The sequence below is a fragment of the Pelobates fuscus genome, chromosome 1 (genome assembly GCF_036172605.1).
Source record: "Pelobates fuscus isolate aPelFus1 chromosome 1, aPelFus1.pri, whole genome shotgun sequence".
Taxonomy (NCBI): Eukaryota; Metazoa; Chordata; class Amphibia; order Anura; family Pelobatidae; genus Pelobates; species Pelobates fuscus.
The window spans coordinates 299,513,069-299,532,804 of NC_086317.1; the positions used below are offsets into that span (position 1 = coordinate 299,513,069).

The 19,736-nt window shown below is 44.5% G+C and overlaps 1 protein-coding gene across 1 annotated transcript in view; it reads left to right on the forward strand.

Moving 5' to 3' along the window:
* DMD (dystrophin) overlaps window positions 1-19,736 on the forward strand; it is a 2,317,639-nt gene that overhangs the window by 1,509,131 nt on the left and 788,772 nt on the right. The window contains exon 49 of the mRNA XM_063457949.1: window positions 1,865-1,966. Within this exon, the coding sequence (XP_063314019.1) occupies window positions 1,865-1,966 (102 nt within the window). The remainder of the gene's footprint in view (window positions 1-1,864; window positions 1,967-19,736) is intronic.

Below are 19,736 nucleotides of genomic sequence, written 5' to 3' on the forward strand. Positions count from 1 at the left end.
CTTTCTGTGGTATCACTGAAGTGGCATTAGAGATCTTTGAAAAACATGACATAAACAAAAAGGTTGATTCAAGTTCTGTATCAAAAAAATAAACAAATGGTCCAAAATTGGGTACACAGCACTCCAGGAAGTATACACTACATATCCCATCATGCTCAAGAGAATTTTTGTATCAAATGAGGAGATCTTTATTCTACACCATAATGGCTGCTGTAGCTGGAAAATATCCAAATTTCCTTTTTTTTTGTTTTGCTATAAGCATTTACTTTGTTTAATCTACAGCATTGTACACAGCAGATGAATTGTGTATAAAAGTTTCATATTCACATTAGAAAAAAATAAACTGAGTTGAATTTCACAGCCGTTGGAGTGTTACAATCCTTTATACCTATTCCTACCCAGAATAATGAAGAGACACTGAGCTGTTGTGTCTGAGTAATTGAAATAAAGCTCTTGTCATAGTTATGTAGTTTATTTGAAACAAAATTTATGGTAATAGAAAATGAAATTCCTATTCTGTGTATTTTACAGATTCTTTATCAGTAGGTAACCATCAAAATGTTGAAATGTTTACCTAGAGCTTAGAATGCAATAAGCATTTAAGTAGCTGTAAAATACCTTTAAACCTTTCACGGTGGCAATGGTGTTCTGGGGGAGATGAGCAATATTGATTTTGAGGCAAACATAAGATTTCATACTAACTAGGCCAAAAAGTTCTCTCTGGTCTTATCAGACCAAAGAAACTTTTTTTCATCTTGTTTGCTTTATCTTCCGCCTGTCAAACTGCAAATAGTATATGATAAGAGGTATTTATTTTAGCAATAATTTTATTTTCACCATGTGTCAATGATGTGTAGCATTGGCTTACATTTGCAGGGATGCTGCTAATTGCCTGAAAGCAGTCAGCTGATGCTCACAGCCAATCAGTGACTCCCCATTCACTAAACGTTTCTTTGCAATTGAGTTTAGTAAATTGGGTGTCACTGATTGGCTGAGAGTGTCAGCTGACCGCTCTCAAACAATCAGTGGCCAACCTGCCCGGCGGCACAATGCGTTTTATGAATCTGAAAATTTAGAAGCCGGATGCTGCTAGGGGAGGAGTGGAGATCGCAGGTGGAGGCAACTTTGGGGTTAAACAGTTCAAGAACAGTTAATATAAGTGTACCTCCAGAGGCCTCCTGCCACCATAACAACTTTGTTTAGATTACGTTGTTTTGTTGCCTGGAGTGTCCCTTTAACAATGCACTAAAAACATTAATGTTTCAGAGATGCAATGTTTTGATTGCAGGGTTAAGGGACAGTGCATCCAGAAGTCACTTCAATTAAATTTTTGGTACTGGAGTAATCAACTTGAATACATTTGGTAAAAGTCATTCAATATATTTGTATATATTATAGTGTTAAAGATAAGCATACTGTTAAAGCTTGAATGCAATACAATATTAAATTGATATGTTTTTTTCTTTTTCTTTTTTTTTCTTTTGGGTAGGATGGTTACTCGGGACAGATTAATTTCATCATTTCATTGCTATATTTGTATTTTTTTATTTATTTATTTTTAAATACAAAGGCTGATATTGCCATTTAACACCAACCTGCCTTAAATTATATTCAGCAACAATGATTGACAGCTTTGGCTGACACCATGATTGTCTTTAGGGATGTTTAAATAATGTAACAAAATGTAATGAAAATGAGGTTCCCTACATCAGTTCACCTATGCAATGCAGCTTATTATCATTCTTTTACCGACTTTTATTGGTACCGTTTTTAGCATAGCTTGAAATTTCAAGTAACCTTTCCAAAATTTGTTGAAATGTCAGTAACAATCTAACATGATTTTTTTTAACCTTTATTTGCTTAGGAAACAGAGGAGGCAATTGAAGCTAAAAAGCCACATGTGGAAGGGATCTTGTGTAAAGGGCAAGAGTTATACACAGAGAAATCAGCTTCATATGCACTCAAGGTAAAATAAAGGAATAGTCACTGTTTCATTCGTAGCTGTATTTGCAATCCATTTATATTTTCTTCGCACATTCTACTTGCCTGGCGTATGCTGTCAAATTAAACATGATTTCCTTATTGTTCGAATTGGTTTCTGTTTTAAATGTATCATATATAACATTAGTCAAGATTATGATTGAAATATTTACGTATTAATATTTACGATTATTATCAGAAAGTGGCCAGTGAATTGGCCAGTGAATTTAGCAATAGGGTAGCCATTATTTTTACTGGTTCTTCACTGTATTTATATTATACATGCTTCGCTTGTTTAAAGGGATATTGTAAACACTACAAGCTGCATTACTCATTCTGGTGTTTGTGGTGGAAAGAGTCTTTAGTTGCCATAACCCCCTTTTTTTCAAATGATTTGACAAAATGTGGCTTTCCCAGAGATCATAGACTGGCCTCTTTCAAATCTGTATTTTCTAAATTTCTGTATTTATAGTTTTCCAGATTGAACAACAATGGTAGGCATCAAGAATAATGTAAGTTTTGGTAAGATTTTGTAAAATAAATAAACACATATTCAGCTGCTCATGTTCACATTTCAATAGAAGTTATCTACTTATTGCAATAGAATTTACAGATTTTACTATTAACATGACATAAAGTCATGATTTTATTAATGACATGGAGGCAAGTATTATGCTGCACTCTTTCTTTTTTTACCTCAGCGGCAAAGAAAAATAACATTAAATCAGTATAAAAGAAACCAGTAAATAACATGAGAGGTATATCTTCCTAGCAACAGGAACAGCCAATCAGCATCCTCTTTATAGCATAATAGGCAGTGTCCAGTATACTTCTTCCTCTTTCTTGCAATCCCGAACAAGGACAACAAATCCAAATGAAAAGTGGGCTCCAATAAGAGGGTATGCGAGTCGAAGTCAAGCTGGAAGAGGAAGGAGAATATGGTAATATCCAAGTATAAAACTGGATTTATGCATAAAATCGCATTACATGGAATATCAGATATATATGCATAACATGAAATTCAGTTTAGTCAAACCTTAAGCTCTTGACTGTCATTAACAAGAATAAAACCCAATAATCAAAAAAGACTTACCGTGAGGTCCACATACCCAGAGAAGACCAAACCTCCAGGGATGGGGGGGAGGGATAATACTTGCCTCCGTGTCTTAATAAAATCATGACTTTACGTCATGTTAATAGTAAAATCTGTAAATTTTATTAAGACACGGAGGCTCCTATTATGCTAGTTCAAAGCTGTGAAATGATGTCTCCTGTGAAGTGTTGAATAGGTCTAAAGTAGAAATCATGGAATGTAGATTCCGAAGACCAGCCGCTCGCATAATATCCTACAAGCGACAACCAATCGAGGAAGCCTTAGAAGCCATTGCCCCACGAATCGAATGAGGCACAGACACATAGGTATCAATACCTGCTAGAGACATAAAGTATTTGACCCACCAGGCTAGAGTAGACAATGGAAGACATGGTAGTCATTTTAGCATTTAAATTAAAGTATTATTAATATGGTAAAACGTAAAAGAAAAAGGAACAATGTAACATCTTGCAATGTATATCTTGCAATGTATATCCTTCGTGTGCGGTCAGCCCCTAGTTTATTGATTTATTTAGCCTGGGTCTTTAGTGGGCTTCGGTTAGTGTAGGCAGATTGTACCTTTTCAGTTCTCATATGGAGAACGTGGCTGTTGGGTTGGGTTGGGTTGTCTATGGGCGCCCTTGTTATGTCTTGGTGTTTTCTGTTGCTCCTGCTTGTACGTCTCTTTTTAAGGACGTGGGTGTTTAGGAGAGTAGTGGTACAGGAGAGGTTAGACGCTGTGTGGAAATCCGGGGGGGTCACATCTGTATGCGTGCGGTGTCTAGAGTCGCATGCGACTAATGTGGAGGGTAGGCCTGTTAGTTAGTCATCGTATGTGTGTATATCGTCTATGAGGTGCCATGATGTTTAACTCTCGGTGCGCTGTGTACGCACCGTGACGTGGCTGAGGCCTCCGCTGTCTCCCACTAGATCATTTTGTGGCGCCCTGTGTCCCATGTTAGTATGCCTAGTTGGAGGGTGTGTCTGAGGGTTACTCGCTACTCGAGTATCTCTTGGGGTGGACGCTCGTGTCCCTGTTAGTGTTGGCCTAGGCAATAAAACAGTTCTAATAAAAATAAAAATAAGTCTGATAAAACAAAACCATATTTCAGCATTTGGTCTTATCTGGTTCAGTGGGAATGAAAGCAAGGCAGTCTCATTGCTTGATATGGGGTGGTTACGTATGGGCGGTGAGGCCATCTGTAGGCATCGGGTGGCTTATTAAGGGTACCAGCTGGTACCTTCTATCATTCCACTGAGTCTTATGGGGGGTCTTGTCGCCCCCGGTGTGGTGTCTCTCCAGTTTGCCTAGGTCCGCGTTTCTGTTTAGGGTGAAGGTTTGCTGCCTTCAGGGATGTCGTTGCTTTTTGCGCTGCGGTGTGCGGGTCCGGTAACGCGAGGCTCTGTAAAAACTCTGTGTGGTCTTCGGAGGCAGTCAGCTTGTGTATAGAATCCCCCAGCGACACCACCAAGGTTCCCGACAGACCCCATCGGTACCTGATTCCCCGGTCTCTCGGGATCCGGGTTACGGGGGCAAACCTGCGCCGGTCTAGGAGGACCGCAAAGGGCAGGTCGGCATATATAGCATATATAGAGATCCTGCAGTTGGCTATCAGCAGGTTTGGTCGTTGCCTGGCCCGGGCCATGATGGAGGATTTTGCGTTAATGTCCCTGGTCACCTCTATGATGTCCCGCGGGCGTCTGCGGGTGCTGTAGGAGCCTTTCGGACTCTGAAAGCCGTGACAAAGGTTGGTGTTTCGCCTTCATCCTTTATTCCGAGTGCTTGTAGTACTTCGTGGATGAAACCTATTAAGGCTTCTTGTCCCACCGTTTCGCCTATCTTCTTCTTGATATTGGCTAATTTTTCCACCGAAAGGTGTAGAGTTTGAAGGATAGAATTTACAGTAGGGGACCTACTTTCCTCCCCCCGGCCCCCACCCCTGGGCGGCGGGTGGGGGCCATAAAGACAATGAGGGGGGACCTACTGTCCTCCCCCCAGGCCCCCACCCCTGTGTGGCGGGTGGGGGCCATAAAGATAATGAGGGGGGGACCTACTGTCCTCCCTCCCAGGCCCCCACCCCTGTGCGGCGGGTGGGGGCCATAATGATAATGGGGGGGACCTACTAGCCTCCCTCTCTCCGGCCCCCACCCCTGGGCGGCGGGTGGGGGCCATAATGATAATGAGGGGGGGACCTACTAGCCTCCCCCCGGCCCCCACCCCTGGGCGGTGGGTGGGGGCCATAATGATAATGAGGGGGGACCTACTGTCCTCCCCCCGGCCCCCACCCCTGTGCGGCGGGAGGAGCCCTAAAAAAAACAATAAGGGCTAATTTTTCCACCGAAAGGTGTAGAGTTTGAAGGATAGAATTTACAGTAGGGGACCTACTTTCCTCCCCCCGGCCCCCACCCCTGGGCGGCGGGTGGGGGCCATAAAGACAATGAGGGGGGACCTACTGTCCTCCCCCCAGGCCCCCACCCCTGTGTGGCGGGTGGGGGCCATAAAGATAATGAGGGGGGGACCTACTGTCCTCCCTCCCAGGCCCCCACCCCTGTGCGGCGGGTGGGGGCCATAATGATAATGGGGGGGACCTACTAGCCTCCCTCTCTCCGGCCCCCACCCCTGGGCGGCGGGTGGGGGCCATAATGATAATGAGGGGGGGACCTACTAGCCTCCCCCCGGCCCCCACCCCTGGGCGGTGGGTGGGGGCCATAATGATAATGAGGGGGGACCTACTGTCCTCCCCCCGGCCCCCACCCCTGTGCGGCGGGAGGAGCCCTAAAAAAAACAATAAGGGCTAATTTTTCCACCGAAAGGTGTAGAGTTTGAAGGATAGAATTTACAGTAGGGGACCTACTTTCCTCCCCCCGGCCCCCACCCCTGGGCGGCGGGTGGGGGCCATAAAGACAATGAGGGGGGACCTACTGTCCTCCCCCCAGGCCCCCACCCCTGTGTGGCGGGTGGGGGCCATAAAGATAATGAGGGGGGGACCTACTGTCCTCCCTCCCAGGCCCCCACCCCTGTGCGGCGGGTGGGGGCCATAATGATAATGGGGGGGACCTACTAGCCTCCCTCTCTCCGGCCCCCACCCCTGGGCGGCGGGTGGGGGCCATAATGATAATGAGGGGGGGACCTACTAGCCTCCCCCCGGCCCCCACCCCTGGGCGGTGGGTGGGGGCCATAATGATAATGAGGGGGGACCTACTGTCCCCCCCCGGCCCCCACCCCTGAGCGGTGGGTGGGGGCCCTAAATACTAATAAGGGGGGAACCTAATATCCTCCTCCCTGACCCCCACCCCTGAGCGGCGGGTGGGGGCCCTAAATACAAATGGGGGACCCTAGTCACCCCCTCCACCCCCCAAAAAAAATATCCCCCTACCTACCCCCCTCACCCTAAAAATAATGAGGGGGGACCTTTAACTAAGAACCTGTCAAAAAAATAATTAAAAAAACTTACCATTTGATGTTTTCTTTCTTCTAAAATCTTATTTTTTTCAGCCCCAAAAAAGGCAAAATAAAAAAACATAATAACCGACGCAATAAAAAAAAAATTAAAAAAAAATCCATCTTAACCCATGGAGGGCTCAGCCCAGACTGAGCTCTGCAGGGCGGGGGAAGGCCCCCACCCCTGAGGGTGGGTGCGTGCCCTAAAATCAACAATAAGTGGGGGACCTATTGTCCCCCCCGGCCCCCACCCCTGAGCGGTGGGTGGGGGCCCTAAAATCAACAATAAGGGGGGGACCTATTGTCCCCCAACGGCCCCCACCCCTGAGCGGTGGGTGGGGGCCCTAAAAATAACAATAAGGGGGGACCTATTGTCCCCCCCGGCCCCCACCCCTGAGCGGTGGGTGGGGGCCCTAAATACAAAGGGGGGGACCCTATTCACCCCTCCCCCCCCAAAAAAAATGATCTACCTACCTACCCCCCTCACCCTAAAAATAATGAGGGGGGGACCTTTAACTAAAAACCTGTAAAAAAAAAAATAGATAAAAACAACTTACCATTCGATGTTTTCTTTCTTTTACAATCTTCTTTTTTCAGCCCCAAAAAAGGGCAAATAAAAACCATAATAACCGACGCAATAAAAGAAAAAAAAAAACGACCGCACAAAAAAATAATCCACCTTCACCCATAGAGGGCTCCGCGCAGACTGAGCTCTGCAGGGTGGGGGAAGGCTTATAAAGCCTTGCCACGCCCTGCAATTAGGCTAAGAACACTCTGATTGGCTGGTTTAAGACAATCAGAGTGCTCTTTGTCATTTTACACAGCGTGGGAAAATTCCAAAGAACTTTCCCACGCGTGTAAAATGACACAGAGCACTGTGATTGGATGGCTTGAAATCCATCCAATCACAGTGCTCTGTGTCATTTTACACAGCGTGGGAAAGTTCAATTTTCCCACGCTGTGTAAAATGACACAGAGCACTGTGATTAGATGGATTTCAAGCCATCCAATCACAGTGCTCTGTGTCATTTTACACAGTGTGGGAAAGTTCAATTTTCCCACGCTGTGTAAAATGACACAGAGCACTGTGATTGGATGGATTTCAAGCCATCCAATCACAGTGCTCTGTGTCATTTTACACTTCATGGGAAAGTTCAATTTTCCCACGCTGTGTAAAATGACACAGAGCACTGTGATTGGATGGATTTCAAGCCATCCAATCACAGTGCTCTGTGTCATTTTACACAGCGTGGGAAAGTTAAATTTTCCCACACTGTGTAAAATGACACAGAGCACTGTGATTGGATGGCTTGCTCTGTGTCATTTTACACAGCGTGGGAAAATTGAACTTTCCCACGCTGTGTAAAATGACACAGAGCACTGTGATTGGATGGATTTCAAGCCATCCAATCACAGTGCTCTGTGTCATTTTACACGTGTGGGAAAGTTCTTTGGAATTTTCCCATGCTGTGTAAAATGACAAAGAGCACTCTGATTGTCTTAAACCAGCCAATCAGAGTGTTCTTAGCCTAATTGCAATTGGCTGGTTTAAGACAATCAGAGTGCTCTTTGTCATTTTACACAGCGTGGGAAAATTCCAAAGAACTTTCCCACGCGTGTAAAATGACACAGAGCACTGTGATTGGATGGCTTGAAATCCATCCAATCACAGTGCTCTGTCATTTTACACAGCGTGGGAAAGTTCAATTTTCCCACGCTGTGTAAAATGACACAGAGCACTGTGATTAGATGGATTTCAAGCCATCCAATCACAGTGCTCTGTGTCATTTTACACAGTGTGGGAAAGTTCAATTTTCCCACGCTGTGTAAAATGACACAGAGCACTGTGATTGGATGGATTTCAAGCCATCCAATCACAGTGCTCTGTGTCATTTTACACTTCGTGGGAAAGTTCAATTTTCCCACGCTGTGTAAAATGACACAGAGCACTGTGATTGGATGGATTTCAAGCCATCCAATCACAGTGCTCTGTGTCATTTTACACAGCGTGGGAAAGTTAAATTTTCCCACACTGTGTAAAATGACACAGAGCACTGTGATTGGATGGATTTCAAGCCATCCAATCACAGTGCTCTGTGTCATTTTACACTTCGTGGGAAAGTTAAATTTTCCCACACTGTGTAAAATGACAAAGAGCACTCTGATTGGCTTAAACCAGCCAATCAGAGTGTTCTTAGCCTAATTGCAGCCTAATATAAGCCTTCCCCCGCCCTGCAGAGCTCAGTCTGCGCGGAGCCCTCCATGGGTGAAGATGGATTATTTTTTTGTGCGGTCGTTTTTTTTTTTTTATTGCGTCGGTTATTATGGTTTTTTATTTGGCCTTTTTTGGGGCTGAAAAAAGAAGATTGTAGAAGAAAGAAAACATCGAATGGTAAGTTGTTTTTATCCCCCCCTCATTATTTTTAGGGTGAGGGGGGTAGGTAGGTAGATAATTTTTGGGGTGGGTGGGGGGGAGGGGTGACTAGGGTCCCCCCCTTTGTATTTAGGGCCTTCACCCACCGCTCAGGGGTGGGGGCCGGGGGGGACAATAGGTCCCCCCTTATTGTTATTTTTAGGGCCCCCACCCACCGCTCAGGGGTGGTGGCCGGGGGGGACAATAGGTCCCCCCAATTGTTATTTTTAGGGCCCCCATGCACCGCTCAGGGGTGGGGGACGGTTATTTTTAAGGCCCCCACCCACCGCTCAGTGATGGGGGCCGGGGGTGACAATAGGTCCCCCCTTATTGTTAATTTTAGGGCCCCCACCCGCCGCACAGGGGTGGGGGCCCGAGAGGGGGAGGACAGTAGTTCCCCCCCTCATTATCTTTATGGCCCCCACCCACCTCCCAGGGCTGGGGGCCAGGGGGGGGAGGACAGTAGGTCCCCCCCCTCATTATCATTATGGCCCCCACCCGCCGCCCAGGGGTGGGGGCCGGAGAGGGGGAGGACAGTAAGTCATCCCCCTCATTATCTTTATGGCCCCCTCTCCTCCCCCCCCTTCAACCACTATTGTGGTTAGAAAGAGTCCCTGTGGGTTTTAAAATTCGCCTGCCTACTGAAGGCTATGGCGGTTTGCACGGTTCGCCGGTTCGCGAACATTTGCGGACGTTCGCGTCCGCCGTTCGCAAACCGAAAATTTTATGTCCGCGACAACACTAGTGCTCAGTACTATGTAACTGATTGGTCAATAGTCTTTCAGCTACTTTGTTTATCTTTTTGATCTATTTTAAATGGCAATTATTCTTAAAGTATTTTTCTACAAATTAACCCAATGCCTAAAGTAATTCAGGTGACTATAGTGTTCCTTTAATGTTTTTGTTTATTGACATATCAATCCTGGCCTAAAACATGCAGTAATGCTTATGCATTTAAATACTTTGGGGCTTATTTCCATTTAAATATGATGAACTACAATACTAAGCATTGAAAAAAATGTCAGGAAATATATCTATAAGAGAAAACAGGGGGCTGGCTGCACTCACCTGAACATGCATAAGTAGGGTGCTGCAGGGGCCAATTTACACAATAAAAAAGAAAATCCAGCGCACTCACTTATCAACTAAACAGCAACTTCGGTGCTGACAGATTTTGTTAGTTTTTAAAAACACCATATCTAGTCACAAAATAATGGGGGTTTAGTTACAATATATGATCATACATTGCATAAGCCTGCCACAATCCATCCAATCACAGTGCTCTGTGTCATTTTACACAGCGTGGGAAAGTTCAATTTTCCCACGCTGTGTAAAATGACACAGAGCAAGCCATCCAATCACAGTGCTCTGTGTCATTTTACACAGTGTGGGAAAATTTAACTTTCCCACGCTGTGTAAAATGACACAGAGCACTGTGATTGGATGGCTTGAAATCCATCCAATCACAGTGCTCTGTGTCATTTTACACAGCGTGGGAAAATTGAACTTTCCCACAAAGTGTAAAATGACACAGAGCACTGTGATTGGATGGCTTGAAATCCATCCAATCACAGTGCTCTGTGTCATTTTACACAGCGTGGGAAAATTGAACTTTCCCACACTGTGTAAAATGACACAGAGCACTGTGATTGGATGGCTTGAAATCCATCTAATCACAGTGCTCTGTGTCATTTTACACAGCGTGGGAAAATTGAACTTTCCCACGCTGTGTAAAATGACACAGAGCACTGTGATTGGATGGATTTCAAGCCATCCAATCACAGTGCTCTGTGTCATTTTACACAGCGTGGGAAAGTTAAATAAAAGAAGATTGTAGAAGAAAGAAAACATCGAATGGTAAGTTGTTTTTATCCCCCCTCATTATTTTTAGGGTGAGGGAGGTAGGTAGGTAGATAATTTTTGGGGGGGGTGGGGGGGAGGGGTGACTAGGGTCCCCCCTTTGTATTTAGGGCCTTCACCCACCGCTCAGGGGTGGGGGCCGGGGGGGACAATAGGTCCCCCCTTATTGTTATTTTTAGGGCCCCCACCCACCGCTCAGGGGTGGTGGCCGGGGGGGACAATAGGTCCCCCCAATTGTTATTTTTAGGGCCCCCATGCACCGCTCAGGGGTGGGGGACGGTTATTTTTAAGGCCCCCACCCACCGCTCAGTGATGGGGGCCGGGGGTGACAATAGGTCCCCCCTTATTGTTAATTTTAGGGCCCCCACCCGCCGCACAGGGGTGGGGGCCCGAGAGGGGGAGGACAGTAGTTCCCCCCCTCATTATCTTTATGGCCCCCACCCACCTCCCAGGGCTGGGGGCCAGGGGGGGGAGGACAGTAGGTCCCCCCCCTCATTATCATTATGGCCCCCACCCGCCGCCCAGGGGTGGGGGCCGGAGAGGGGGAGGACAGTAAGTCATCCCCCTCATTATCTTTATGGCCCCCTCTCCTCCCCCCCCTTCAACCACTATTGTGGTTAGAAAGAGTCCCTGTGGGTTTTAAAATTCGCCTGCCTACTGAAGGCTATGGCGGTTTGCACGGTTCGCCGGTTCGCGAACATTTGCGGACGTTCGCGTCCGCCGTTCGCAAACCGAAAATGTTATGTTCGCGACAACACTAGTGCTCAGTACTATGTAACTGATTGGTCAATAGTCTTTCAGCTACTTTGTTTATCTTTTTGATCTATTTTAAATGGCAATTATTCTTAAAGTATTTTTCTACAAATTAACCCAATGCCTAAAGTAATTCAGGTGACTATAGTGTTCCTTTAATGTTTTTGTTTATTGACATATCAATCCTGGCCTAAAACCAGGGGCGTACCTAGAGCATTTGGCACCCGGGGCGGGTCCTATTTTTGGCACCCCCCTGCCCCCCCCCCCCAAATTTAAATATAAAAACAACCAATTTTTTTTATGTATTTAGCACTAAGCAGTGTTTGTGTGTTTGAATGTATGCATGTTTTTGTATGGAGTATATGTGAGTGAATGTAGCGGTGTGTTTGTATGTAGTGTTGGCGTTTGAATGCAAGCATGCATTTGTGTGTTGTGTGGTATTTGAATGCAGTGGTATGGTTATATATAATGGTGGGGTGTGTATGTAGTGTTGACGTTGAAATTCATGAGTGTATTTGTGTGTAGTGTTGGCGAGATTGTTAGAGGTCTGCACATATACACATACACGGACATACACACATGCAGATACATATACACAAAACACAGTCACACACAGATACACATTGACACACATGCAGACATCGTGGCGACTCTAGGAACAATATATATGGGGGGGGGGCACATAAGATACCACAGTCAAAACAGGAGGGGGAGGGGGAGCAGTAAAACTTCTCACTAGGGGATGGGGTAATATGCTGCCATTGGCTATCTGATGCCAGCATGCTGTGTTCTGCATGCTGGCATCTGACTACACATTTGCATATTATTCACATTAGCCACCCAGATTTCTTGTTGTGGGCTGGCTGACACCTCTTAATTGCAATCTTTGTTTAGCAGATAACTCCTCTATTTGCTATCCTTTGTGGGATTGCCATATTTAAGGACACCAAATAAGGTGCTATCTGCTAAACAGCACCCTAATTTGGTATCTTTAAATATGGAAATCTCACATACGGGCACCAATTCAGGGAATGATCTACTAAACAGATAAAGGATAAAAAAATGCCCTTTTCTTATTTTCAGTTGTTTAGCAGATAAATCCCTTATTTGTTATCCTTATGTGGGATTGCAATATTTAAGGACAGGAAATAAGGGAGCTATCTACTAAACACATACGCAGAGATACACACAATCACACATAATCACAGATTTACACAAACACAATCACTGACCCACAATCACATACACACACACAAATATTACATACATACACACATTTAATCATTAAGAGGTCCACCCTGCCTCCCTACCTTGCTTTAGAAGGGCTGGAGTGGATCCTCAGTCCCTGGTGGTCAGTGGTTGCTGCTGGGATCTCTGTGCTCTTTCTGCACAGGTCCATCGCACGCCCTGTAATGATGCCGAGGCCGCGATGACATCATATCCTGGCTGCCGGCTCACTGCAGGGCGAAGACCGTCAGACACAGTCACTCACACACAGTTACAGGCACAGTCAAACACGCAGGCAATCACACAGGCAGACAGTCACACATACACACACAGGCAGACAGTCACACATACACACAACACAGTCACAGGCAGTCACTCACACACACACACACACAGTCACAGACAGTCACTCACACACACATGCACACACACACACACAGTCACAGACAGTCACTCACACACACACGCACGCACGCACACACACACACAATCACAGGCAGACAGTCACACACAGTCACACAGACAATCACAGTCAGACAGTCACACACACAGTGGCACACACACACACACAGTCACAGACAGTCACACACACAATCAGAGGCAGACAGTCACACATACACACAACATAATCACAGACAGTCACACACACACAATCAAAGACGGTCACAATTAGGGATCGACCGATATTGATTTTTTAGAGCCGATACCGATACCGATAAGCTGTGAACTTTCATGCCGATAGCCGATAACTTGCCGATATTCTGTACATTTACCATTTTGAAAAAATAAACTCTTTCTAACGGTAAATGCACAAAATATACATGCCACATGTAGTGGATGAAGTGTATTTAGACAGGGGAGCTGTGTGTGTAGTGGATGCAGTGTGTATTTGTGTAGTGTGTATATATAGTGTATGCAGAGTGTATAGTGAATGCAGTGAGTGTTTGTGTAGTGTGTGTGTATATATATATATATATATATATATATATAGTGAATGCAGAGTGTGTATAGTGAATGCAGAGTGTGTGTTTGTGTAGTGTGTGTATAGTGAATGCAGAGTGTGTGTTTGTGTAGTGTGTGTATAGTGAATGCAGAGTGTGTGTTTGTGTAGTGTGTGTATAGTGAATGCAGAGTGTGTGTTTGTGTAGTGTGTGTATAGTGAATGCAGAGTGTGTGTTTGTGTAGTGTGTATGTATGTAATGCAGTGTGTGTATGTATGTAATGCAGTTTGTGTGTGTGTAGTTTGTGTATGTAATGCAGTGTGTGTGTGTAGTTTGTGTATGTAATGCAGTGTGTGTGTTTGTGTAGTGTGTATGTATGTAATGCAGTTTGTGTGTGTTTGTGTAGTGTGTATGTATGCAATGTAGTTTGTGTGTGTTTGTGTAGTGTGTATGTATGTAATGCAGTGTGTGTATTTGTGTAGTGTGTATGTATGTAATGCAGTGTGTGTGTGTTTGTGTAGTGTGTATGTATGTTATGCAGTGTGTGTGTGTTTGTGTAGTGTGTATGTATGTAATGCAGTGTGTGTGTGTGTTTGTGTAGTGTGTATGTATGTCATGCAGTGAGTGTGTGTCTGTGTGTGTGTTTGTGTAGTGATGTAATTTGTGTAAAATGGAGGGGGGGATTTTTTATGTTTATTATAATTTTTTTTATATTTAAATTGTATTGTTTTTGTTTCTTTTAGTCCCCTCCCCCCCCCCACCTGCTTCTTACCAGGGAGGGGGGGATATAGTATTCCCTGGTGGTCCGGTGGCTTGTTAAGTACTGTGGGGCGGCTGGCAGCAAGCGCTAACTTACCCTCCCAGCAGCTCCTCCAGCTCCCCAGTGTAAATCTCGCGTCCCTTAGTGCCGCGCGGAGCGTTGCCATGGTAACCCGTGGCAACGCTCTGCAGCCGCGGGTCTCGCGAGATTTAGACATGGAGCTGCAGGAGCTGCTGGGAGGGTAAGTCAGCGCTTGCTGCCGGCCCCCCCAGGATCGCCGGGCTTGTAATGAGCCTGGCGGTCCTAGGAGGTATTATCGGCAATATCGGTAGCTATATTGGCCGATACCGATATTTCCGAAAATAACGAATATCGGCCGATTATATCGGTAAAACCGATAATCGGTCGATCCCTAGTCACAATCACAGTTACACACTCACACACAGTCAAAGACAGTCACAATCACAATTACACATTCACACACAGTCAAAGACAGTCACAATCACAGTTACACACAGCACACACAGTCAAAATCACAGTTACACACTCACACACAGTCAAAGACAGTCACAATCACAGTTACACACAGCACACACAGTCAAAGACAGTCACAATCACAGTTACACACAGCACACACAGTCAAAGACAGTCACAATCACAGTTACACACTCACACACAGTCAAAGACAGTCACAATCACAGTTACACACTCACACACAGTCAAAGACAGTCACAATCACAGTTACACACAGCACACACAGTCAAAGACAGTCACAATCACAGTTACACACTCACACACAGTCAAAGACAGTCACAATCACAGTTACACACAGCACACACAGTCAAAGACAGTCACAATCACAGTTACACACTCACACACAGTCAAAGACAGTCACAATCACAGTTACACACAGCACACACAGTCAAAGACAGTCACAATCACAGTTACACACAGCACACACAGTCAAAGACAGTCACAATCACAGTTACACACTCACACACAGTCAAAGACAGTCACAATCACAGTTACACACTCACGCACAGTCAAAGACAGTCACAATCACAGTTACACACAGCACACACAGTCAAAGACAGTCACAATCACAGTTACACACTCACACACAGTCAAAGACAGTCACAATCACAGTTACACACAGCACACACAGTCAAAGACAGTCACAATCACAGTTACACACTCACACACAGTCAAAGACAGTCACAATCACAGTTACACACAGCACACACAGTCAAAGACAGTCACAATCACAGTTACACACAGCACACACAGTCAAAGACAGTCACAATCACAGTTACACACTCACACACAGTCAAAGACAGTCACAATCACAGTTACACACAGCACACACAGTCAAAGACAGTCACAATCACAGTTACACACTCACACACAGTCAAAGACAGTCACAATCACAGTTACACACTCACACACAGTCAAAGACAGTCACAATCACAGTTACACACAGCACACACAGTCAAAGACAGTCACAATCACAGTTACACACTCACACACAGTCAAAGACAGTCACAATCACAGTTACACACAGCACACACAGTCAAAGACAGTCACAATCACAGTTACACACTCACACACAGTCAAAGACAGTCACAATCACAGTTACACACAGCACACACAGTCAAAGACAGTCACAATCACAGTTACACACAGCACACACAGTCAAAGACAGTCACAATCACAGTTACACACTCACACACAGTCAGACAGTCACAATCACAATTACACACTCACACACAGTCAAAGACAGTCACAATCACAGTTACACACATCACACACAGTCAAAGACAGTCACAATCACAGTTACACACAGTCAAAGACAGTCACAATCACAGTTACACACTCACACACAGTCAAAGACAGTCACAATAACAGTTACACACAGCACACACAGTCAAAGACAGTCACAATCACAGTTACACACTCACACACAGTCAGACAGTCACAATCACAATTACACACTCACACACAGTCAAAGACAGTCACAATCACAGTTACACACAGCACACACAGTCAAAGACAGTCACAATCACAGTTACACACAGTCAAAGACAGTCACAATCACAGTTACACACTCACACACAGTCAAAGACAGTCACAATAACAGTTACACACAGCACACACAGTCAAAGACAGTCACAATCACAGTTACACACTCACACACAGTCAGACAGTCACAATCACAATTACACACTCACACACAGTCAAAGACAGTCACAATCACAGTTACACACAGCACACACTCTCTCACTTACAGTAAGATTGGGCTGGAGGAGGAGTGGATCCAGTCCCTCCTGTGCTGTAGTTTCCTGCTTCCCCTCTCTCTGTGTGCAGCAGTATGAGGCTGCATTTAGCTCCGCCCCCGCATCCGGCTTGGCTCCGCCCCCACTGCCGTTTTAGCTCCGCCCCCAAATCTCCGTGCAGGTTTCCTGCTTCCAGCCCCTGCGTGTGAGCTGTGTCGGCTGCCCGGCGCCCTGCTGCTACGGCACCCGGTGCCGCCACACAGCTCACAGAATAGCAAGCCTGGCCAGCCCTGGTGGCACCCCCCTGCCTGATGGCACCCGGGGCGGACCGCCCCCCCCACCCCCCCCTTAGTACGCCACTGCCTAAAACATGCAGTAATGCTTATGCATTTAAATACTTTGGGGCTTATTTCCATTTAAATATGATGAACTACAATACTAAGCATTGAAAAAAATGTCAGGAAATATATCTATAAGAGAAAACAGGGGGCTGGCTGCACTCACCTGAACATGCATAAGTAGGGTGCTGCAGGGGCCAATTTACACAATAAAAAAGAAAATCCAGCGCACTCACTTATCAACTAAACAGCAACTTCGGTGCTGACAGATTTTGTTAGTTTTTAAAAACACCATATCTAGTCACAAAATAATGGGGGTTTAGTTACAATATATGATCATACATTGCATAAGCCTGCCACAATATCAATGTACTCCATCTTTAGCAGGTCCTACTCTCACAGCCTAATGTCAATAGGAAATATATCTATTTGACAGTTTGCAAAGTAGATCTTTTCTCAGGGTAAGTGTTGGGTTTTGCATTACATATATCTTATACTTCCAAGTAATGTTATGGTGGTAAAACTGTTCAGTTCTCCAGAACCAAGTGATACACATCTCAATTTTCAGACTAAAAAGTAAAATTTTAAACTTTTTCATACTATTTTTCTATTTCAGCTATTTTGCCTTAAAATATGCAATTATATGCCATTATTGGTTCTCCTATCTTTATTTCTAAGACATACCATAACCACATGTAAAAGGATTCGGCAGAAAATGTAACTACAGTATTGCTTGCATGTCAGATTTCATATCTTAATGAAGTGCATGTATAGAGAGTTAGATTTTTATATTTTTACTGGAGACAGGTTTAGTAGGTAAGTGAGACACAAATGTCCCAGAATTTTCACTTCCAGCTTTGGCCACTTGTTTGTATATGCAGGGCCATCTTTAACATTGATTGGACCCTGGGCAAGCATTTGCTTGGGCCCCCTGGATCCTGCACTCACCCCACACTTCCACCCCCTGGTATGCAATCATGCCCTCCACCCAAACACAGTGGCAGAACTAATGTAGAGATTGTATAATCAATATTTATTGTGTTGGCACTCCTTTACGAAATGGTGCAGGTATTATAGGTAATCCCCATAAAGACCTCAATTATATATACAAAGAAATATATCTGTTAATATCGCACTCACATGCATAAAATATGCATCCAAAAAAGAAGCAATGTATACATCTGCAAAAATTAATTTATTGTACACTAGATACACCAAATTTATAAAAAATAGAAAAAGAAGGAGAAAAAAGACCACTATTGCCAAAAATACAGATTGATGATCCCTCTGTGAATTCATCTATGGTAAATGTAACAAAATTTCACAATATATACATCTGAATTATTTACAACTATGTACAGTCCATGGACATCATATGAATGAAGCTGAAAGTTCCTATATATTCAGGTGGATCCACCACTAATTGATAATCTGTTTAACCCCTTAAGGACCAAACTTCTGGAATAAAAGGGAATCATGACATGTCACACATGTCATGTGTCCTTAAGGGGTTAAACAGGAAAATTGTTAAAAAAAAAAAAGGAAAAAGAACAAAACTGAAAAAAGATAAAAAAAAGAAAAAAGATAAAAAAGAATAAATAACAAAATGAAAAAAAAATGAAAAGTTCAAAAGACTGCAATAAATGCACTGCTTGTTTGATGAAATTGGTTGGATCTCACCACAGGTTATGGATGCTGTAGATATGGACTGTGGAGTCAAATCTGTTAACTTATAGGCAGATGTCCAGTCGACTGTTGAAGTGAGAGCTTCAAAAGTATCCCTTAGTCCGATGAACAGTAATTAGAAGCAATCCCCATCAGGTCCGTTCTCCAATTCCGGTCTCCTGTCTTGCATGTCTTGTGTGTGGCTGGGCTGCGCGCTCGGGATGGAAATGCCCCTTTGAAGGCCCTAGAGATGTAATGTAGAGATCGCTATGGTGCAAGACATTTTTGAGCCTACCTCTAGAGCAAGAGTGGAGAAAAGATAGATCTTCATCTGTCATACACCTCCCATGATGCTAGGCCAGCTGTGGATCTACCATTTGGCCATTCTTGCAGAGCTGTATTTGAGAGCAGTATTTGTGCATTTGAATGTAAGCATGTCTTTGTATAAAGGCTGTGTGTCCATGTTGGGTGTAGTATTGGTGTTTGAGTGAAGGGGTGTATTTATATATACTTTTTGAGTTTGAATTCAGGGGTGTGTTTGTATGTAATGTTTGTGTTTGCAGGTGTGTGTTTGCATGTTGTGTTTGAGTTCTGGGATGTATGCACATACATTCTATACATTCACAGACATACATACACACTATACAGCAGATACAAAACACACTGATACATGAATACACCTGGACACATGCACACACTGAAACAAACACACTAGCATATACACACACACTAGCACATACACTCAGATACACACAGAAACAGACACATACATACACACACACACACACTCAGATACACACACTGGTGAACACACTGGTGTGCACACACAGAGATACACACTTACACAGATATGTACACACACTCAGTTACACAGACACACAGATATACACACATAGAGGTGCACATGCAGGGGTGTTTTTGTGTGCAGTGTTGGCGTGGGAATGTTGGTATGTATGTATTGCCACACACACAGATGCACACAGAATCACAG